Source organism: Pezoporus flaviventris, unplaced genomic scaffold, assembly GCF_033815535.1.
Source record: "Pezoporus flaviventris isolate CSIRO_AGI_PZ_B2104156 unplaced genomic scaffold, CSIRO_AGI_Pfla_v1 ptg000079l, whole genome shotgun sequence".
Taxonomy (NCBI): Eukaryota; Metazoa; Chordata; class Aves; order Psittaciformes; family Psittacidae; genus Pezoporus; species Pezoporus flaviventris.
This window is the reverse complement of record NW_026892627.1, coordinates 2,857,795-2,876,447: the sequence shown is the minus strand read 5'-3', so window position 1 is coordinate 2,876,447 and position 18,653 is coordinate 2,857,795. Positions and strand designations below refer to the sequence as shown.

Below are 18,653 nucleotides of genomic sequence, written 5' to 3'. Positions count from 1 at the left end.
GAATGGGTTGCTCCTTATCCCACCCCCTGGAGGGGGAGGAGGAAGGCGGTGACGGGAAAAGGTCTCTGCGCGGTGGAGGAGCATTTCCTTTCGCCTTCGCCGCTCGTCCCCGGTGAGGGAGAACTGTGGGAGCAGCCAAGGACGGCAGAGTTGTGCCGGCTGGGAATGCCCTCTCCAGGAACATCGCACCCTCCTAGGCGATTTTTATCCGGGTACAGGAGCTCACGCTCACCTCATCCCTCCTCTGCAACAGGCACGCACAGGGGGCGCACCCCCCAACAAATCCATAGCCAAACACTTGTTACCTCTAGCGCTCATATATTTATTCACGTTTTATCTCCCACTGGGCTGTACAATATGTCACAGACAGAGGTGCAGAATAGACCTTGTGGTATTTGCTACACAGACATCATACTGTCACCATGGAATGTAAGCTAAGAGGAGAAAATGAGGTTTTTACAAATTGGATTTCTCAACATATTTATTTTTGTGACTGCTGTTGCAGATACAAGGGGTCCAAGTGTAAAATAACAGTAGCAACTGACAGAGAAGGGTTTTAACACCTCAAAGATTATGGGGCCTTTTCAGATTTAAATGGTTAAAAATTTAATGATACCACAGAAATCAGAGCTATATCATATACTTCAGCTGAAAGCATTAGAACACCAAATAAAGGTTAATTTCCACAATATCTATTTTAAACGTTACAGTTAAATGTTATTCAGAAGAACACTGTAAATAAAGTTACAAAATATAGCAATTCAAGAGTCTGAAAATCTATAGTAAAAATAGGGAGCCTGTGTCCTCATTAAAATGAATAAATATAACATTTAAATAGCTGCAACATACCAAGTACTTATGCCTTAAATAAAAAAAATAAAATAGATGTTCATATCTCTCTCAATATTTTAGAAACCATTTAGTGCTACTAGAAGCTTCTAAATTACAAAGATGGAGGCTGACAAATACACAAGATAGAAAATGACAGCAAAGCATTCACGATACTTACAGGCCTGGCCTCCACATGCTGCCCAATGCCTCATAGAAGCTAGTTCAGACTGTGGTTTTGGGCAACGGCAGGAAAAGAAGCCACCAATTTTAGGAAAGTATTGATAGTTGAGGAGAAGATAAAGGCATTGTACTCTACTATATCCCCTAAAAACTGGGATATGCTAATGTCAATCAAAGCAGACCCTGACACCCACTACCCCAGTGCACAATCATTTAGGCTGCCAGCTCCAAGACAGTGTTCTGTACACCAAATATATACAGGGCAATTCTCTAATATCGTGTTTTTTGTTCTTCCTCAAGAACCCCTTGATAGGAGGTTTGTAGCTGCAGTACACAGGCAACCACCAGGACAGAGATTTCAATGAGCTTTCTGCTACTCTTTGGGCTTCAGCACATGCTCCTGAAACATCGAATACAGCACACCTACAAGACAGAAATACAAACACAATCGGAAAGCTTTGTTAAACAAGAAGTAACAAGTTTCAATTTGAAGAGTAAGAGAGAGTCTCAGTCATGAAATAATGTTTCCCTTCCTCTTTTTTTTTTTTTATAGCAGTGATGAACACTGACTTCTTCATATACAGAGAAATCTGATATGGAATTATACTGTATATGAAAATCCTGATCCCAAGCTAATTCTAGTTTACTTTGCAGTCAGGCTTCTCTGTTGTAACTTCTGGGAATACAGTATCAACAGTGTTTCACGGGATAGGCACTGACACACATACATAGCTGAAACACTCAGATAAGACCTGGGATGTACACACTGGTACGTTCAGTCCTGAAAATATATATACAAAAATATATAATACTACACTCTACATAAACTGGTCTTCCAATGTGCTATATTCAGGAACAGCAACATACCTACAAGGGGAAATATTAATGGCAGACCATTCTTTTATTACCTCTTAATTTCAACATCTGCAGAACCTCACATAACTTTCCACATCTAAAAGCAGTCAAAACTTCTACTCTCAGAGTTAGCACAGCTTAATATTAAATGTGTAGTTAAAATTCACACTACTCTAGGAAGTCTGAGCAAACACCAGTCATGAGCATAAACATCCTAAAATGTAACAGATGGCACACTTTCACCCCAACATTTCATGCAGGCTGTGTAAACCACTAAGAGAAGAGATGATGTGAGAGGTCCTCCTGTTCAGTACGCACCACACGTGAGCGCTCCCACGACGAAGCCCTGGGCTGCCACCCGCATGTGAATCAGGTGAAGCGATATTTTCATGTCACCTCTGTGCTTCAATTTGTACAGCCCATACCCAACCAACATGGCAAAGCCAGCCATTCCTGCAAGAAAGAGGCAAGCATCCTTCTGAGTCGAGATCAACATCAGGGATGTGTGAAGTGACCCATCTAAACAAAATACCCTGGGAATCATGGAGTGATTTATGTTGGAAAAGACCCTGAAGATCAAGTCCAACTGTCAACCAAGCACTGCCAAGGCCACCACTGAAGCATGTCCTTAAGTGCCACATGTGCAAGTCTTTTGAATCCCTCTAGGGATGGCCATTTAGCCACTTCCCTGGGCAGCCTGTTCCAACACTTGATAACACTTTTGGTGAAGAAATTTCTCCTAATATCCAAGCTAAACATCCCCTGGCATGACTTGAGGCGTTTCCCCCTGTTCTAAAATAACCATGCTTTGGTCAAATTACTGTTTCTATGTGGATGACAAGTCTTGCCCTGTCTACTGAATCCACTCATGTGTCCCCTCATTCTATGCACAAGTCAGTGCAAAGAAGAGCAAGAGATTGTCATTTTCATACACAAAGAGACAAGCTACAGAGAACATCATATAATTCCTAGATTATGTTACATTATGAAATATAAAAATAGCTTTTAAATTAAATGACATCAAGCAGAAACAGGATTTCATGGGGCCAAAACCAGTCAACCATGTGATGGTACAACGGTTCAACTGAAACCCATATAATAGAAAAGGATCCAAAACTAAGTAAGACTGTAGCGGTAAATACCATTTTAGGTCTTCATATACTTTCCATAGATTTCCTGCTTCCTACAAGAGCAGAGCAGTTTCAGAGGCACCTTCTGCCATTCACACAAAATCTTACATAAAAACGGCTAGGGCAGAATAGGGGTACTCTTATGAGGCAACCTTAGACACTGAAAAATTCTTTTTTTGTTATTTAAAGGCTTTTGTGGTTTCCTTTACATGATCAAGTAAATCCTTCCCAAATGTGAGCTAATGAGCTAGTTGCTGCTGCTGGTTTTTTGCAGCTATTTGCCTCACTGTTTTGGTAACAATGGCAAGAATACAGATCTTTAGAGATCTTCAGATCTCTTGATCGTCTGCTGTCTATAAACTCCAGCTGTTACTTGGCCAGGGCTTTGACACCTAGTCAAGTGGAAGGTGTCCCTGCCTGTGGCAGGGATTTGGAACTGGATGGTCTTTAAGGTCCCTTCCCTAACCCTAGCTCCAACCCCCCTGCCATGGACAGGGGCGCCTTCCACAAGCCCAGGTTGCTCAAAGCCCCGTCCAACCTGGCCTTGAACACTGCCAGAGATGGGGCAGCAACAGCTTCTCCGGGCAACCTGTACCAGGGCCTCATCACCCTCACAGGGAACAACTTCTTCCTATCCTTAAGGTGCCTTTCAACCCAAACCATTCTAGGATTTCCACTAGCATTAAAATGCCAAAGCAGTAGCTCAGAGTTTCCTGGCTAATTTTCAGGAGGAGTAAGTGCTGCTTACATCCTCTTTCCAGGACAGAAGCTCACATCCAAGAACCCTACTCACCTGCAGATCTGACCCCCAGCATGTGGGTGCAGCCTGACATACCCACTATCCTACTTGAGGTTGTTATTTTAGGTGTTGTCACACATAGACAACTTTCACTGGGATAGGACAAGTCGTGTTACTGGTCCTGTGATGTGGGGGGAGAGATTCAGCCAGGTCTCTTTCACAGGGAAAGAATGAACTTTTTGTTCTTCAACAGATCAACCACAGCCCCGGATATGCCAGCTCCAACCTGTGTATACTGATGGTCTCATGGAATACAGAGCACCAATGCATAAGATTTCCCAATTCCATCTACTTCATTTCCTATTTAGGATGATTATTTACATAGCACAAAAGAGGCTGCCAAGTTTTAAGTGTAGTGTATATTTTACCAATGAGAGCTTGGACAGCTTGTCTCCCTGAACAGGAGTATCACCAGTTCCACTTGTGAAGCCGTAAACCTTTCACTGGTGCACGACCCATGTGGCAGCTTCATTAAATACCAATTAAGAGTTTTAGGGCACTCAAGCTAGCTCCAGCATAGGCTGAAGGTTAAATTGTGCCAATCTGCTCAGGAAAACCTGAACTCACAGAGTTCACAGTATGCCCTAGGAAGCTGGAAAGCAAAGTCCTGTGACCACACGGACTGGTGACAGATATCTCCTGGCAAACGCCTGAAACAGTTCACCCCAAGTGACCTGACTGCTCTCCATTTTAGGCGGCTGGAAATCAAAACGTGTCTCACATCAGAGGCAGTTCCCAGTCAGAGGAAAGCTCTTGGGATGAATACAACTGACCCTCTCCCTCCTCTGAGGCTTTCTCAGGGTTTCAGCAGAGAGGCTGAAAACTTCAACAGCCTCCTCAAGCTGGGGCACTGCAAAACCTACTAAGAAAATGCATTTTAAACTAAGGATAGCAGCAGAGGAGGGTGCCACATTTAGCTGGCAGGTTGTATTTTAGACACTTCTAAGTTGTATTTTGTTGGCTTTAAAGTCACTTTGTAAAGATCACGTATTTCCCATCAACCGTACACTCCAGAATGGCTAGAAAACACAGTCTCTAACACTTAACAGGATCACCTAAACATCCTTTTTTAAGCTCACCTAATCAATCTTTCAGGGTGTGCTGATTGGCTGTTTTTTTTTCCCACTTGCAATTGTAGGTTCTGAGGTTTCTATTTAAGCTAACAAGAATCATTAATTTCCCTGTATCTTGCAGAACAAACACCATTCTGGGCAGAAGGAATACCACTGTCAGCATACAAAAAGCCTACACAACGAAGTAATTTCAAAGTAATTTCCCATTAATGGGGAAAAAGGTAAAGAGCATTAACCCTACTGATCGCCCGTGAAAAGAAAGATCTATGTGTAAACATATTTATTCATCTTTATACTTACCAATTGGTACAAATGGCGTCTCTTTAAATTTTCTTAACAGCTTTGATGTCTGACTGGTTTCAGTCTCATATTCAGGGAAAACGGATTCCTGGCCAGATGACATAGTGGCTGTGAAGACAAGGAGTCTCTCTTCAGGATTTAGAAACACCAAGTTAAGAGAACTTTTAGAAAAATAAATTCCCTTACATAGTCCATGAGTGAACTGAGTAGCAAGATAAAAGCACAACAGCTAGACTCGAGCTGATGAGCTATATACAGATGAATTAATTCAAGTGAAGTCCTGGAAAACAAGATCATTGCATACTAGGAAAGGGAAGGACAGGACAAAAGAAACAGCGTTGAAGCAACAAATTTCTGCCATGGCTTTCACACAATTACAGACCCCAGCTGCCCCTCATGGGCAGCAAGAAGCCACTGAAAGCTCTGGTCACTGCCTGCATTTCCTTTCAGGACATCTGTCCTCCACCACACTGCTTTATTTCCACAGACAATTCCCTAACAGCAGCTCTGACCTCAGGAAAGATCATTTCTTCTCTTTCGCTCCCTGCCAAGAGCGGCACTTGAAGCGCTTGGGGAAAGCGCAAGCTGCTGCAGAAGGTCAGCCCTACCTGGCAGCTTTTTGGTCACTACACCTCTTCCCACCTCATCTGACACTTCAGTAAGGTTTCAAACGCCTACTGGAAAATGCAAGAATGTAAAATGGCAGCTGTGGAGGAGCCAAAGCAAGTTGTGAAGCCCTTGATTGGCACAGACTCATGTGGGGGCACATCAGGAGGATGATCAGAGTTTCTGCTGCAGCACAGGTGATTTCTCACATGCCCCCTAGTTAAAGAAAAAGCAGCAATGGCCATGAGGAGGGCTGTACTCACAGAGCCATCATCACCAAACCAGAGAGACCATCCACCAAAACCTGCCAGCTTCTTGTCCTGTCCCCATTGCAGCTGCACTGAGAACCTGTTCTTTCTTCAGTGCTTGGCACAAGCATAATTCTTCAATTGGTGACTGTTTATGCCAGCACAATTAGTTCAACAACATCACAAAGCTCTCTACTAGAAAAACCTCTACCTGTATTGTTCCTGTTTGGCCATAAAGAGGCTCAGCAGCCACGTACACCTTGGGGGCACATGAATGTACTCCAAGCTCTTGAAATAAGCCATCAGGAATTTAACTTAAGCACGGGCTTAAATTAACATGCGAAAGATGCACTTCAAATGTGGCTGTATTCCCCGGTTAGCAGCCATTTCAGACTGCCTGGGTTTTAAACTAAACACGCAAGCCTCTGCAGGCCAAAGGATTTGGCCTTTCTGTGCCTCCTACCGCTACCCTTATTTGCTAAATGGAAGTTATATTTTAGCCTGACTCATTCGGAGAAGGAAACTTGAGAGGGCACACACACAACCCCCCCCCGCACCCTTCCGTCACGCTGGAGAGGCGGGAACAGCCGCAGGTGAGATTCACACAAGGGAAGGATACCGCGAAGTGAAGCAATTTGTCCACCGCGAGACGTTTCCGTGACCTTCACCTCGTGTGGCCGTGGGACACATCACTGCCCTGACTTGCCCCATACCGCAGCAGGGAGGCGCGGGACGCCCGTGCCGCACCCACAAGGGGTGGCTCTGCCACGGGTGGGCATGTGACAGGACCTAGCACCCCACAGAACCACCGGGCTGCCTTCCCCCGCCCAGACCCGCCCGGGGCCCTCCCTCTACTCCAGCACTAGGCCCTCGTACTCCACACAAGGCCTCTGCCCCACTCCAGCCCCATGCACCTCCACTCCACCCCGGGCCTCTGCCCTTCTATCTGCCCCCGATACCCTCCCGCAGCTTTAGGGTCGCCACCCCGGGTCCCCTCCCCAGTTACGCTCCAAGGACAGGTCCTCCTCACCACGCTGCTACCGCCGCCGCTGCGTTGCCCTCCTGAATCCTGAAACCGGCCGGCGTTTGCGCGCCTGGCCCCGCCCCCCACCTCTTATTGGCCCGGTGCGCCCCGCCTCCCCGGCCGTAGGCTCCCGCGGGTGGGGCCGGAGAACTACGACTCCCAGCATGCCGCGCGGCAACCCACCCGCCGACAGCCAATCCAGAGCGCGGCCGCTGTCACCGCAGGCCGGGGCGGGATGTGATCACGGGGCTCTTCGAACTGGGGCTGGCGTGGAGGCGTGCTGGGGATCCGGCCCTGTCACCTGGAGCAGCCCGGCCCGTCCCAGCCGCTGCCCGCCCCTCAGACCTGCTAAACGGACAGCGGGACGCGGCCCTGCGCGGAGCTGGACCCTTTCCCCATGGCGGCCGGGCACGAGTATCTAGGGTTTGCAAAACGCAGGGGCTCCGGGTTGAACCCCCGAACGTAGGGGTTTAGGCTGTCATTTGCAGGATGGGAAAACAGCTTTGCAGTTTTCCTGTAACTTGGAATCGTAGAATCATTTAGGTTGGAAAAGACCTTCAAGTTAATCTTAAGTCCAACCATTAACACGCAGACTGCCAAGTCCACCACTAAACTATATCACCGAGGGCCAGGTATATCACTGAACAGTCCCAGGGATGGTGATTCCACCACTTCCCTGGGCAGCCTGTTCCAATGCTTGGCTACCATTTCAGTGAAGAAATTTTTCGTAATATGCAGTTTAAACTTCCCCTTGAGGAGGTTACCTCTTGATCTATCGCTTGTTACCTGGGAGAAGAGACTGACACCAACTCACTACAACCTCCTTCCAGGTACTTGTAAAGAGTGATAAGGGCCCCCCTGAGCCTTCTCTTCTCCAGACTAAACAACCCCAGTTCAGAACTTCTCATGTCAATATAAACTCACACTGTGACATCAGGTGGAAGCTCTGTAGCAGAGCTCAAAAGTCAGAGGCCAGATTTCCATCGGTCTGGTTATCTTGATACTCAGCTGTCTCGTTGACTATTTTTTCCTGAATTCCAGCTATTAAACAGAGCTCGCTTTGCACCTGCTGTATGCCAGGCAGTGGATTCTGAAGCCCAAAGACAACCCACAAATTGCTTCTCACTTTAAGCAAACCAGACTCTGGGGCAGCTGGAAAAATCTTCTAGGATCCTGAAGATGCCTAACCCCCTCCCATAAACCAGGGGACACTTGTCAGAGCAAAATAGCAGAGTCCTTTTCTCCAAAAACCCTGACTGGCTTTGCAGTGCTCTGGTGCAGTGTTTGTGTCTCCCCAGCTCTGAGCAACGGGGGACGTAGAGCTGCTGCTCCTGCAGGGCCACCCTACCACTGACACAGCATTTTCAGAAGCATAAAAGAAAGCAGCTCAGATAGCTGCTGTATCTCTCTAAATGTGCTCCCTATTACCAGTAATCTGGTTACCTTAATTGCCAAAGCCATTAGGGCTCTGCAGAGTCTAAAAAATAAAATAAATTTAAAAGATCTATGCAATTACCAGCTCCCGAATTGAGTTAAAATCTTGTAATAGATTACTGTGAAGGCTACTTTCTCTGGTGACTCTTAGAGGCATATTTAAATCCCTGCAGATCTGCGCAATATGTGCTTTAGGGGAGAAACTCAATTAAAACAAAAAACTTATTTCATTGTAATTGCTGGGCTAATGAAACTGTTGTCAGCTGTAGCATCCTTGTGTGCATGTCTGGTGCCTCAGCTTTGCAATCAGCTTCTTGCTCTCTTAATAATCTGTACATTGCCTATATATATTATAGGCTATGTTTTAAATGCAGGCACACATGTACACCAGCTGATGGCAGCAAACACGAAGATGGGTAAAAATAATATATTTCTCTCTGCAAATCCACCTACCATGGGGCAGGTTGGATTTGGAGCTGTGGCCATCGCTGCTGCTCTTTTCTCCTGTTTTTACCAAGGTGGCTTGGGATTTATAAAGCACACCAGAGCTGGCATGGAGGATGGCCTTGACACAGTCAGAGTGTTCCCTGTGGCCCTGTTTGTTGGTGGGCTGAAGGAAATGAGCTGCTAGGTGACCACTCAACAACAGTGATGTTCTAAAACCTCTCCAATAATCCATTTCATCAGAGACACCTTTGACAAACAAGCAAAGGGTTGTGCCATGGAGCTTCCCCCAGCGTCCCTGTGGCAGTGCCAGGAGGCTGGCACATCTCTGCTGTTGTCAATCTTTGTATCTTCAACCATGGCAATAAGCTCATTATTCTGGTACCACTTGCAAGGCTTTGTTAGTGCCTGAAAAGACATGTGATTGTCCCCACAGAGCTGCCAGGGCCCGACGGCCCCACTGGTAACCATTTCTGCTCTGCAGGGGATGAGGACTCTGCACCATCCAAGTAGCATGTGGCTTATTCAGATTTCCTGGAAAAAAATGCAGATTTCTACAGCAGGGGCTCAGCCCTGAGAGCCTCTCAGTGCAGAGACCAAGCAGATCCAGTCCTGCCCAGGGGAGCTGGGACATGGGCAGGGTGGACATGATCTAATCTTAATATCCGTCTGTTCTACAACCACAAATATTTCCACTAATGAAAGCTTTTAGAAAACGAAAAAGAGGGAACTTGTTGCCACATCTGGGGCTGGTATGCAGCAAATCCAGATGGAACAGAGAGAAAGAAAAATACCACTTAATTGGAAGGAGATGGGGCAAAGAAAAGAGAAGGATCAGGGAGCACAGACGCAAAGCATGCATGGAGGAATGGAGAGAAGAAAAGCAAAAGCAACTGGTTATCTTTAAGCAAGTGGCTGGTCTGTGTGCTTGCCTGGGTGACCCTGGTGTGGCACATCCCAGAGGAGCCTGCTTCAGACTATTTTGTGTGTGGACTCACCACTCAGCCCGTGCATGTTGGGGTGCACAGGATCCACCAGTGATATTCACAATGTGCTGACATGGATCCTTGGCCCTTGCAGCTCGGGCCATCCCTAATGTGAAGTCTGACTCCAGCTATACAAGAGTAGGTTGTGTTTATGAAGGAGGGTGCTGGGTCCTCATGGCACTGGTGGCAGAAGGTGCTGTGTCCTGAGGGGTATCTCAAGTGCCAAAGCCCAACTCTGGGTGCAGGTGCCAGTTCTAGATATTGTAGAGGGATTCATGCTCAGATGTGGGGTGGAGATGATTCCTTCAGTGCTGTCACCCACTGATTAACACCAGGAAAGGCAGAACAAAACCAGGGAGGTCACGCTGAACTCAAATTTCCTGCCCATGCTCTTACACAAGTAAAAGAGGTTCCTAAAAGTTGATTCAAGCATCTGGCAGGATGGGGACAGGAGAAGAAGCTCCTGTAAGTGCATTTTCTCCTTCTTACTTGTAGACAAAGCAGCATGAGAAACCTGGAGAAATTCTGTTTTCTTCTTGAGCCAGCTCCTAGGCACTGGTGCTTCAGCAAGCTTGGAATTAATCTCTGAGCTCAGCCTATGTTTTCAGTTTTCCACTATGAGCTATGGGGATGGGCATGTGAATGTCAGCGCCAGCATGGTGCAGAGAGAGGAAGATGCGGCAAAGGGAGAAAAGGCATCCTGGTGGGCTGGAAGAGACCCAGAAATGGAAACTTTGGAGATGGTTTGTCCTGTTATGGGAGCAGAGGGCATGTGGGGAGAGGTGTTTGAGAATCTTGCTGGGTGTTGCTGTGTTCAGAAGGGTGGGGAGCTTTGATTTCCTTTCAAGGGCATACAGTCAGAGCTGCATATAGAGAAGCACGGTTCTTCTCTGAAATATATATATATAAGCTAATGCCCAGAACAGTCTTACTGTATCACTCTCCCATAGCAGATCTCTGCTCTGTGTGGCTGCTGTCTGAAGTGCCCTGTGGCAATCACCAAAGAACTGCAAGACATCAAGAAAACATTTCAATCCAGCCCAAAACAAATTCTGTTTTCAGCTGCCTGGAAGTGCCTGGAATGAGTATTTGAACAATTTTAGACATGGGACTACAACAGGTTTGTCCACAACTTCACCCCTTACAGCTGCACACCCACAGGCTTCCTCAGCACCCCACTCTGAGCCTCAGGTACTTTGCTTAGCCTGTGTGTGCCCCCTTTCCTGGGGTGTTTGTGGGAAGGGAGCCATACCTAGAAGTTGCAGAGCCACCTTGGTGTATGTTCCCCTTGGGATGTGTAGCACAACCAGGGACCAGCAGTTTCATTTTATCATTACTTGGTGGCTGCAGGTCTCCTGGGCAATGAGAGAAATATCGTCAAAGAGAGCAAGGCAGGAGTGAGTGCAGGCAGGGAGCTACACAGTCATGCCTTGGATTGCTGGAAGAATAAGCCCCAGGAGAAAGGTGGGCATCTCTGGCCATGGCTGAAAAATGGTATGGTTTAGGGGTGGAGTGGTATCTGCACGATTTTTCTCTGTGACAGCCCTGGTTTATTCTCAGAGCCTGGTGATTAGGCTTGATTTTTAAACCTCACAATGAACTTCATGGTACTGTTGGGAGGTAGCTCAGGCAGATCCCATCTCCCACTGCACAAGACAGGCTTTTTAGTGACAACCATTGCCCAGTTTGGATGGCTTTTAGAAAATGAAACCCTTGTAGTGTTCTTATGTGGGGTTTTTTTTTAATTTTTTTTCTGAAAATCAGACTGCAGAAGTAGGAAGCTCTCCAAATCATTCATCATTTCCTGAAATCTGGATTGCAGCTGTCTAAACACTGACACCACCCTTCAGTCCTGGGGAGTGGCCAACCTCACGGCCCTCGCTCTCCTCGGTCAGCAGTGTTTCAGCCCATGCATCCTCTCATGCAGGATCAACTCCAGCAACATCCTTCCAGCTAAATCTTTACCTCTGACTTTGATTCAGGAGTTGATTTTGGTTCCTACATGTCCTTACCTTCATTAAGTCTTTGAGCAACTTGGTCTAGTGGAAAGTGTCCCATGGCAGGTGGTTGGATCTAGATGATCTTTAAGGTCCCTTCCAACCCAAACCATTTTATGATTTTATGAATCCATATTTTACACTTCCTAATACCTTTTACAAAAATCCATAGCTTGGTGTCCTAGAGTTGGCATTGAGAGGGATCAGTGTTCAACCAGGAGTGAGATGTTGAGCATTTCACCTGAGGGAGCAGCTGCATCAACATAAAGGTGTCAGTGGCAGGTTCTGCTTCACTGAGAATTGAGATGCTGCTTTCTCAGTTGTGACCTGGGTGAGTCTAAAGCAGCTCACCGCAAGGTGTCGTGGAGGATTTCCTGTAACTTAGAGCAGAATTTTTTTCAAAAGCTTGCAGTGGCATCAGAAGGAAGTGGTGAGTTGTGTCAGAGGAGGCTGCTCTTTTGCTTTCAAGTTTGAATATGTCAGAGTAAGGAAACCAGATTGAACTTTATTTTATTTTATTTTATTTATTTTCATATGTATGTGTAGACGGCTGTCCCCATGCCATAGGGAAAGGCCAAGGAGTGGAGGATACAAAATACTTATCAGAAAGTGGCATAAATTTAAACCTATGGACTAAAGGAAAATGCTCCATGATGTGATGCTTGCCTTTCCTGTGTGAATTGGAATAACATTTTGATCCCCTTCACTTGTCTTTTGCTCCTAGGCAGCCATTTATCAAATGCAACAGCAACCGCTACAGCCTTGATGGATGCTGCCAGTTCGAGTGACTATCTGTATGAGTATTTGGATGAGGAGGATTACAAGCAGTATGGCCCCTGCAAAAAAAAAGAGGTACTCTCCTTCAGCACAGTATTTTTGCCATTGTTTTGTACTGTGGTCTTCCTGGTCGGGTTGGCCGGGAATGCCCTCCTCTTTATTGTTCTCATTATGGACATCAAGAAGAAAAAGAAGTTACCAAAGTGTATCTGCTGAACTTGATGGTTTCAGACTTCTTCTTGCTATTAACCCTTCCTTTCTGGGCTCTGTACATTTCTCAGTGGGTGACCTGGGACATATTGTGCCTGGTCTTAAATGCCATGTACACTGTGAATTTCTACAGTGGTTTCTGTTTTGTGAGCTGCATGAGTCTGGACATGTGTCTGCAGATAGTTCATGCTTGCTCTTCAAATAGCTCCATGACGTGGAGGAAGTCCATCCTCATGTTGCTGGTGGGATGGGTCCTTTCCATACTTCTCTCCATTCCTGATGGTCTCTTCACCAGCACAACACAAATCCACAACAAAACCATCGTGTGTGCCCATGATTATGGCCAGAATCACTTATTTTGGAAAGTTGTCTTTTGGGTCATGCAAAACACCCTGGGTTTCCTTTTTCCCTTCCTCTTCATGATGTTCTGCTATTCCCGCATAGCGTGTGTCCTCCCTATGTCTCAGATGCCTGGCTCAAAGAGAGCACTCTGCTTAGTCCTTACTCTGGTGGGTGTCTTTTTTGTCCTGTGGTTCCCTTACAACATTGTCCTCATCCTTCACTCCCTGCAAGATGTTGGCGTGATCAGGAGCTGTGAAAGCAGCAGTAGACGACTGGACTGTGCCATGCAGATCACGGAGAGTTTGTCCTTTGTCCACTGCTGTCTTAACCTCTTTCTATATGCCTTTGTGAAAAAATGATTCAGGTTATGTTTATGGAAGATCCCCCAGGCCATTTTCCGGAGAAGTGCTTTCTTTGACATCCAGCCTTCAAGAGACAAGCCAATCTTGCAGCAGATATGCAGCTGAGATAGAAGTGTTGAGTATCACAAATGCATGATAAATATTTACATTATTTAGACTGTGTGTATGCCCTCTATAGTGTACTTTACTGGTCATGGCTGTGTGATGGAGTTGGTGAGTAACCAGATATTTCATCCTAGCACCAGCATCAAGATGAGGATTTTCCACACTGGGATTGGAAAAGTACGTGAGAGATTTGTTTCTGTTGTGACTGGTATTATTATAAAAGGATTGACCAGGTTTTATTAATGTGCGAGAAGCCCAGCTCCTGTCTGGAGTATGTGAATGTCATTCACTACCTCCTGTTTGGCACTAGTGAATGAAGGAGCAGCCTGTCTAGATGCTGTGCCATTAAAATGCAAACTGAAACTTGTGCGGAACTTCTCCCCTCTTAGATCCCAAAGGGTCTGAAGGGTCTGATGGAGGAGAGCCATTCTGTCATCCTCCAGCTTGTGCTGTGGGCTGGGGAATGGATTTGCCATGCTCATCAGGCCAGACACAGGTGGCCTGAAGCTCAGCCTCGAGGGTGGCTTTACTTCTGGCTTTCACCATCTGCCAGGTAGTTGTGTTCAACCAGGCTCATCCCTTTGTCTACCAGGAGAGACAACATGAGGAATTAGGCACCTTTAAATGAAGCTATCTGACCAATGACAAGTTTCTCTGTTATGAAGAGCTATGTCACACTCAGGTCTGCTGAGCAGGAAACTGTGTCATTCCAAGGGACAGATCTTTGATTAGAGATCAGTTTGATCAACAACAAAGTACAAACCAGTAACAAACAGGGAGAAAGAGAAAAAAACCAACTGTGCTTAGCAGAACAGTGGTGGAGGTATTTGCCTTCTCAAAGATTTGTTTTGACAAGATAGAAAGACCCACAGATACCATCTTTAATATAAATATTGGCTTTGCAAAACCACAGACTGAGAGCATGGCCTCCTTGAACAGAAGAGCATGTATAGCTGCTAGCCAATCCTTATTAGCCAATATAGCCTTAAAATTCAAAGTTACTAGTTTGCTGACCTTTATTTAAAGATACTATTCACCCCAGATACTCTTGAACCTTACATGGGCCCTTTCCAGCCTGGCGAGCTATTGAACTTGGGAGTTGCCTGGAATTGTACAAATAAAATCAATAATTTAAAAGAAAACACTCATCACCTTAATTTTATCACTAGACAAGACTACTGGACCAAAAAGGGCTTTGAGTTAATCAAGGAAGGTGGATTGTTTTCACTGCTGTTTCTTGCCAGCTGCTTCCAAAATGGTAGGGATGGGAACTTTTAAACAAACAAACAAACAAAAAGCCCAACAAAATAACCAACAAACCTAGAGTAAATATCTAGCTGATACTGTGATGTGTCCGTCACTGCAGGGGTCAGGTCCCTGAGAGGGAACATGGAAGGAGAATGCAGCTGGGAAGTGAAACCAAAAAAAGATTGTGATCCCATACAGAGCAGGGCTCGTGGGATTGTGCAAACCTTATGATGGGATGCTCAGGGGAAGGGCAAAGGTGGGGGAAATGGGGGAAGGGGGGGTGTAAAAGGGGCTGTAAGCAACATTCCCGATGACTGCTCACAGCAGTTTGTCCTATCTCCTTATTAAATACTTTTTCTTTCACATTCTATTAAATACTTTTTGGTTTACTAGATCTTTTCACATAGAGAGTGACAATGTCATTCTATCCTGCATGAAGGTGCTGTGAGGTCCAAGTGCCAGTGGCTGGGACCAAGGCTGTGCAGATCAGGGTGGCAGCACCCAGAGGCATAGTGCCGGATGGGCGCGTGACATCCCTGGCATCATCCCCAGACACCGTCCAGAGAATGGGGAGCAAGAGAGATGAAGAAGCAGAAGGGAAGATGAGTAAAACTGCCAAGTATACAGGGGTGGGAGCAGGAGGGCAGAGGGTTGTGGGCCCTCCACTGGCTGGAGGGGACATGACTGATTTGCAGGTGCCGAGCGTGCATGCATTGGCCCAGAAGAAAGTGCTGGCATCCATCCTAGGCACTGCTGCTCTCTAGCCAGGAGGCAGGCTTGGCCATTTGCAGACTCCAGACTCATCTGGTGCAAAGCAAATGCAACTGATTGAAGCCCTCATCACTCATGGGGCAAGCAGACTTGGTTTGATTTACCCTCGTACGGGTTAGCAGTGCTTGCAGCGCTCACTGGGAAAGCACTCATGGGACACTGTGTGCAGGAGAACATCAAAATGTTAGAGACCTTTTCTTCTCTTCTATTTTGAGGCCAAATTAGCTCAGCTGTAACCTCCTTCCCTTGGTCCTGAGCTCATTTCCAGTAGCATTTCCAACATCTGCTCTTTCTCTCAGGTTTTCAGCCTGCAGCATGTATCCATAGCCTGATCTTACTGGCAGAAATCACTGAGTGAAATTCTCTGAACCTTCTTTTTCAAAACCTGAGCTCCATGCAGCCTAGGAAAGGGAATTCTTTTTAAGCTGCTACAGAGCACACATCAAAACCCATCCACCTTACACAGCAGCCTGGTAACTTGATTACAACATACCTTCCACCTTAAAAATATGTGTTCATCAAGGGAAGTGTACACATTGCAGTGCTTTACAGGGGAAAGGTGAACGCTTCCTGCCAATAGGGACAGAGGTCGTCAGCTTCACATCTGCATATCCGTTGCTGGATGGGAATAAAAAGCACGTTTCTGCCCCAATCTAGTTGTAGTCCAACGTGCTGGATGGGCACAGAGCTCTCATGGCACTCTGCGAGATTCTCCTCTGTACCTTGATAGGATTACTGTTCGGTGGGCTCTACCTCCTGGGTATGTTTCGGAGACAGAGACCTGGTGAACCACCTCTAGACAAAGGTATAATTCCCTGGCTGGGGTATGCTCTGGATTTCAGAAAGGACACTTCAAGGTTTCTGAAAAAGATGCAGAGAAAACATGGGGATATTTTCACGGTGCTGATTGGTGGCTATTACTTCACCTTTGTGTTGGACCCATCCTGCTTTGGAGCCATTGTGAAGGAATCACGATCTAAATTAGATTTTAGGACTTTTGCATCTAAACTCGTCCTGCAGGTTTTTGGCTACAAGCCCATTGAAGCCAACCACAGCATAATTCATGCATCAAGCACGAAGCATCTGATGGGAGATGGTCTCACTGTCATGACACAAGCCACCATGGAGAACTTTAAGAAGCTGATGCTTTTCAACCTGAGCTCAGGAGAGGAGAAGCGAGTGTGGCGAGAGGATAGCCTCTTTGACTACTGCTACAATATTGTCTTCAGAGCTGGGTACCTGGCTCTATATGGCACCCAGCCACACCAAGGGGCAGAAAACAAGGAGAAAGCTAATGAGCAAGATCGCATCCACTCCAACGAGATGTTCCATGAGTTTCGGAAGTACGACCGCCTCTTCCCTCGCCTGGCCTTTGCTGTGCTGCCTCCCAAGGACAAAATAGAAGCTGAACGACTGAAGAAGCTCTTCTGGAGCATGCTGTCTGTGAAGAAAAGCTGGCAAAAGGACAATATCAGTGGGTGGATAAGTGATCAAAACCAGCTTCTGGCAGAAAACGGTGTCCCTGAGTACATGCGGGATCGTTTCATGTTTATGCTACTCTGGGCATCCCAAGGCAATACAGGCCCAACTGCCTTCTGGCTTCTCTTGTACCTAATGAAACATGAAGAAGCAATGAAGGCTGTGAAGGATGAGGTAGATAAAGTCTCAAGGGAGAATGCCCAAGAAACGAAGCCAGGGAGCCCACCAATTAACGTCACTAGGGACATGTTAAACCAGACTCCAGTTCTGGACAGTGCTCTGGAGGAGACCCTGAGGCTGGTTGCAGCCCCAATACTGATCCGAGCTGTTCTGGAGGACATCAGCCTTAAGACAAGCAGTGGGACAGAGTACACCCTCCGCAAAGGAGACAGGGTGGCCCTGTTCCCACACATGTCTGTGCAGATGAACCCAGAAATTCACCCTGAGCCTCATGAATTTAAGTACGACCGCTTCATAAACCCAGATGGCACCAAGAAATATTTCTACAAAAATGGGAAGAGGCTGAAATACTTCAACATGCCTTGGGGGGCAGGAGTATCCATCTGTCCTGGGCGGTTCTTCGCTTCCACTGAAATTAAAATGTTTGTATTCTTGATGCTGAGTCTGTACGACCTGGAGCTGGTCAACAGAGAAGAGGAGATCCCAGCCATAGACATAAGCCGCTGGGGATTTGGGACAATGCAGCCTGCCTGTGATGTTCGGTTTAGATACCGGTTACGCTTTTAGTTTACAAAGTCTTTGTGTTGTTTGTTCTGGTGTTATCTGTGAAATAAATTGTATGATCCCCTGCTTATCAGATCAGTGTCCTGCCAACACTTGATAGCACAGGATCACGGAATTACAGAATGATTGAGATTGGAAGCAACCACTGGAGGTGTTTTTTTCCCCCATCCAGGGGGCCATCATCCCCTCAAAAGCCGTCTGCACATGCCCAGAGGAGCACAGGGACTTACTGGCAGGTGGGAACCCAAATTAAGGGCTTCCAAGAAACAAGTATTTTGTCCAGGTCCCTCCCAGGGCTGTCCCAGCAGAGCCATCACCTCCATGTTCCCAGCATGAGACCCATTATGATGGTTCATCCAGAGTAGCTCTTTCAATCACCGGCTGGAGTAAGGGGCATTGCTGTCAAGGGATGGGGGACGTGTTATGGCATCCAGGGGAAGAACATTTTGAGACTGTACAGAACTCACTGTGGGATGTTTAGGGGGAAACCCAAAGGTGAAAAGGAGGGATTTATGGGATATGGGAAGGAAAATAAAGTTGGTTGTGTGGGGGAGGAAAATAGAGTTGATTGTGGGGAGGAAAAGAGGTTGTGGTAAAATAATCAGCTGGTCCATACACTTGTCTGGTCATACATCGGACAAGTACACTGGCAGATACACCCTGCCCCTGATCAGCACAGTCTGTCCCTATTGTGTGGGGGAGGAAAAT

At 46.5% G+C, this 18,653-nt stretch overlaps 3 protein-coding genes across 4 annotated transcripts; 2 read left to right on the top strand and 1 right to left on the bottom strand.

Moving 5' to 3' along the window:
• Nucleotides 1-463: 463 nt before the first annotated feature.
• Nucleotides 464-7,057, bottom strand: HIGD1A (HIG1 hypoxia inducible domain family member 1A). Of its 2 annotated transcripts, none has more exons than XM_061474290.1 (4): nucleotides 7,053-7,057; nucleotides 5,169-5,276; nucleotides 2,185-2,319; nucleotides 464-1,434 (listed from the first exon to the last, which is right to left on the bottom strand). In XM_061474290.1, exons 2-4 carry the CDS (start codon nucleotides 5,269-5,271, stop codon nucleotides 1,385-1,387), a joined length of 288 nt encoding a protein of 95 aa, XP_061330274.1. In that variant the 5' UTR covers nucleotides 5,272-5,276; nucleotides 7,053-7,057; the 3' UTR covers nucleotides 464-1,384. The 2 variants fall into 2 exon arrangements, with proteins under 2 accessions (XP_061330274.1, XP_061330273.1); XM_061474289.1 differs by lacking the exon at nucleotides 7,053-7,057 and adding an exon at nucleotides 5,777-5,800.
• Nucleotides 7,058-9,467: 2,410 nt separating this feature from the next.
• ACKR2 (atypical chemokine receptor 2) lies at nucleotides 9,468-13,976 on the top strand. The gene is given in 5 exon segments (XM_061474315.1): nucleotides 9,468-10,375; nucleotides 10,973-11,030; nucleotides 12,632-12,880; nucleotides 12,883-13,661; nucleotides 13,663-13,976. Coding segments are annotated over 5 exon segments (1,182 nt in total). The 5' UTR covers nucleotides 9,468-10,351; the 3' UTR covers nucleotides 13,735-13,976.
• Nucleotides 13,977-16,283: 2,307 nt separating this feature from the next.
• LOC133280022 (5-beta-cholestane-3-alpha,7-alpha-diol 12-alpha-hydroxylase) lies at nucleotides 16,284-18,015 on the top strand. The gene has a single exon (XM_061474314.1). It carries the CDS (start codon nucleotides 16,416-16,418, stop codon nucleotides 17,946-17,948), a length of 1,533 nt encoding a protein of 510 aa, XP_061330298.1. The 5' UTR covers nucleotides 16,284-16,415; the 3' UTR covers nucleotides 17,949-18,015.
• The last annotated feature ends 638 nt before the right edge of the window (nucleotides 18,016-18,653 follow it).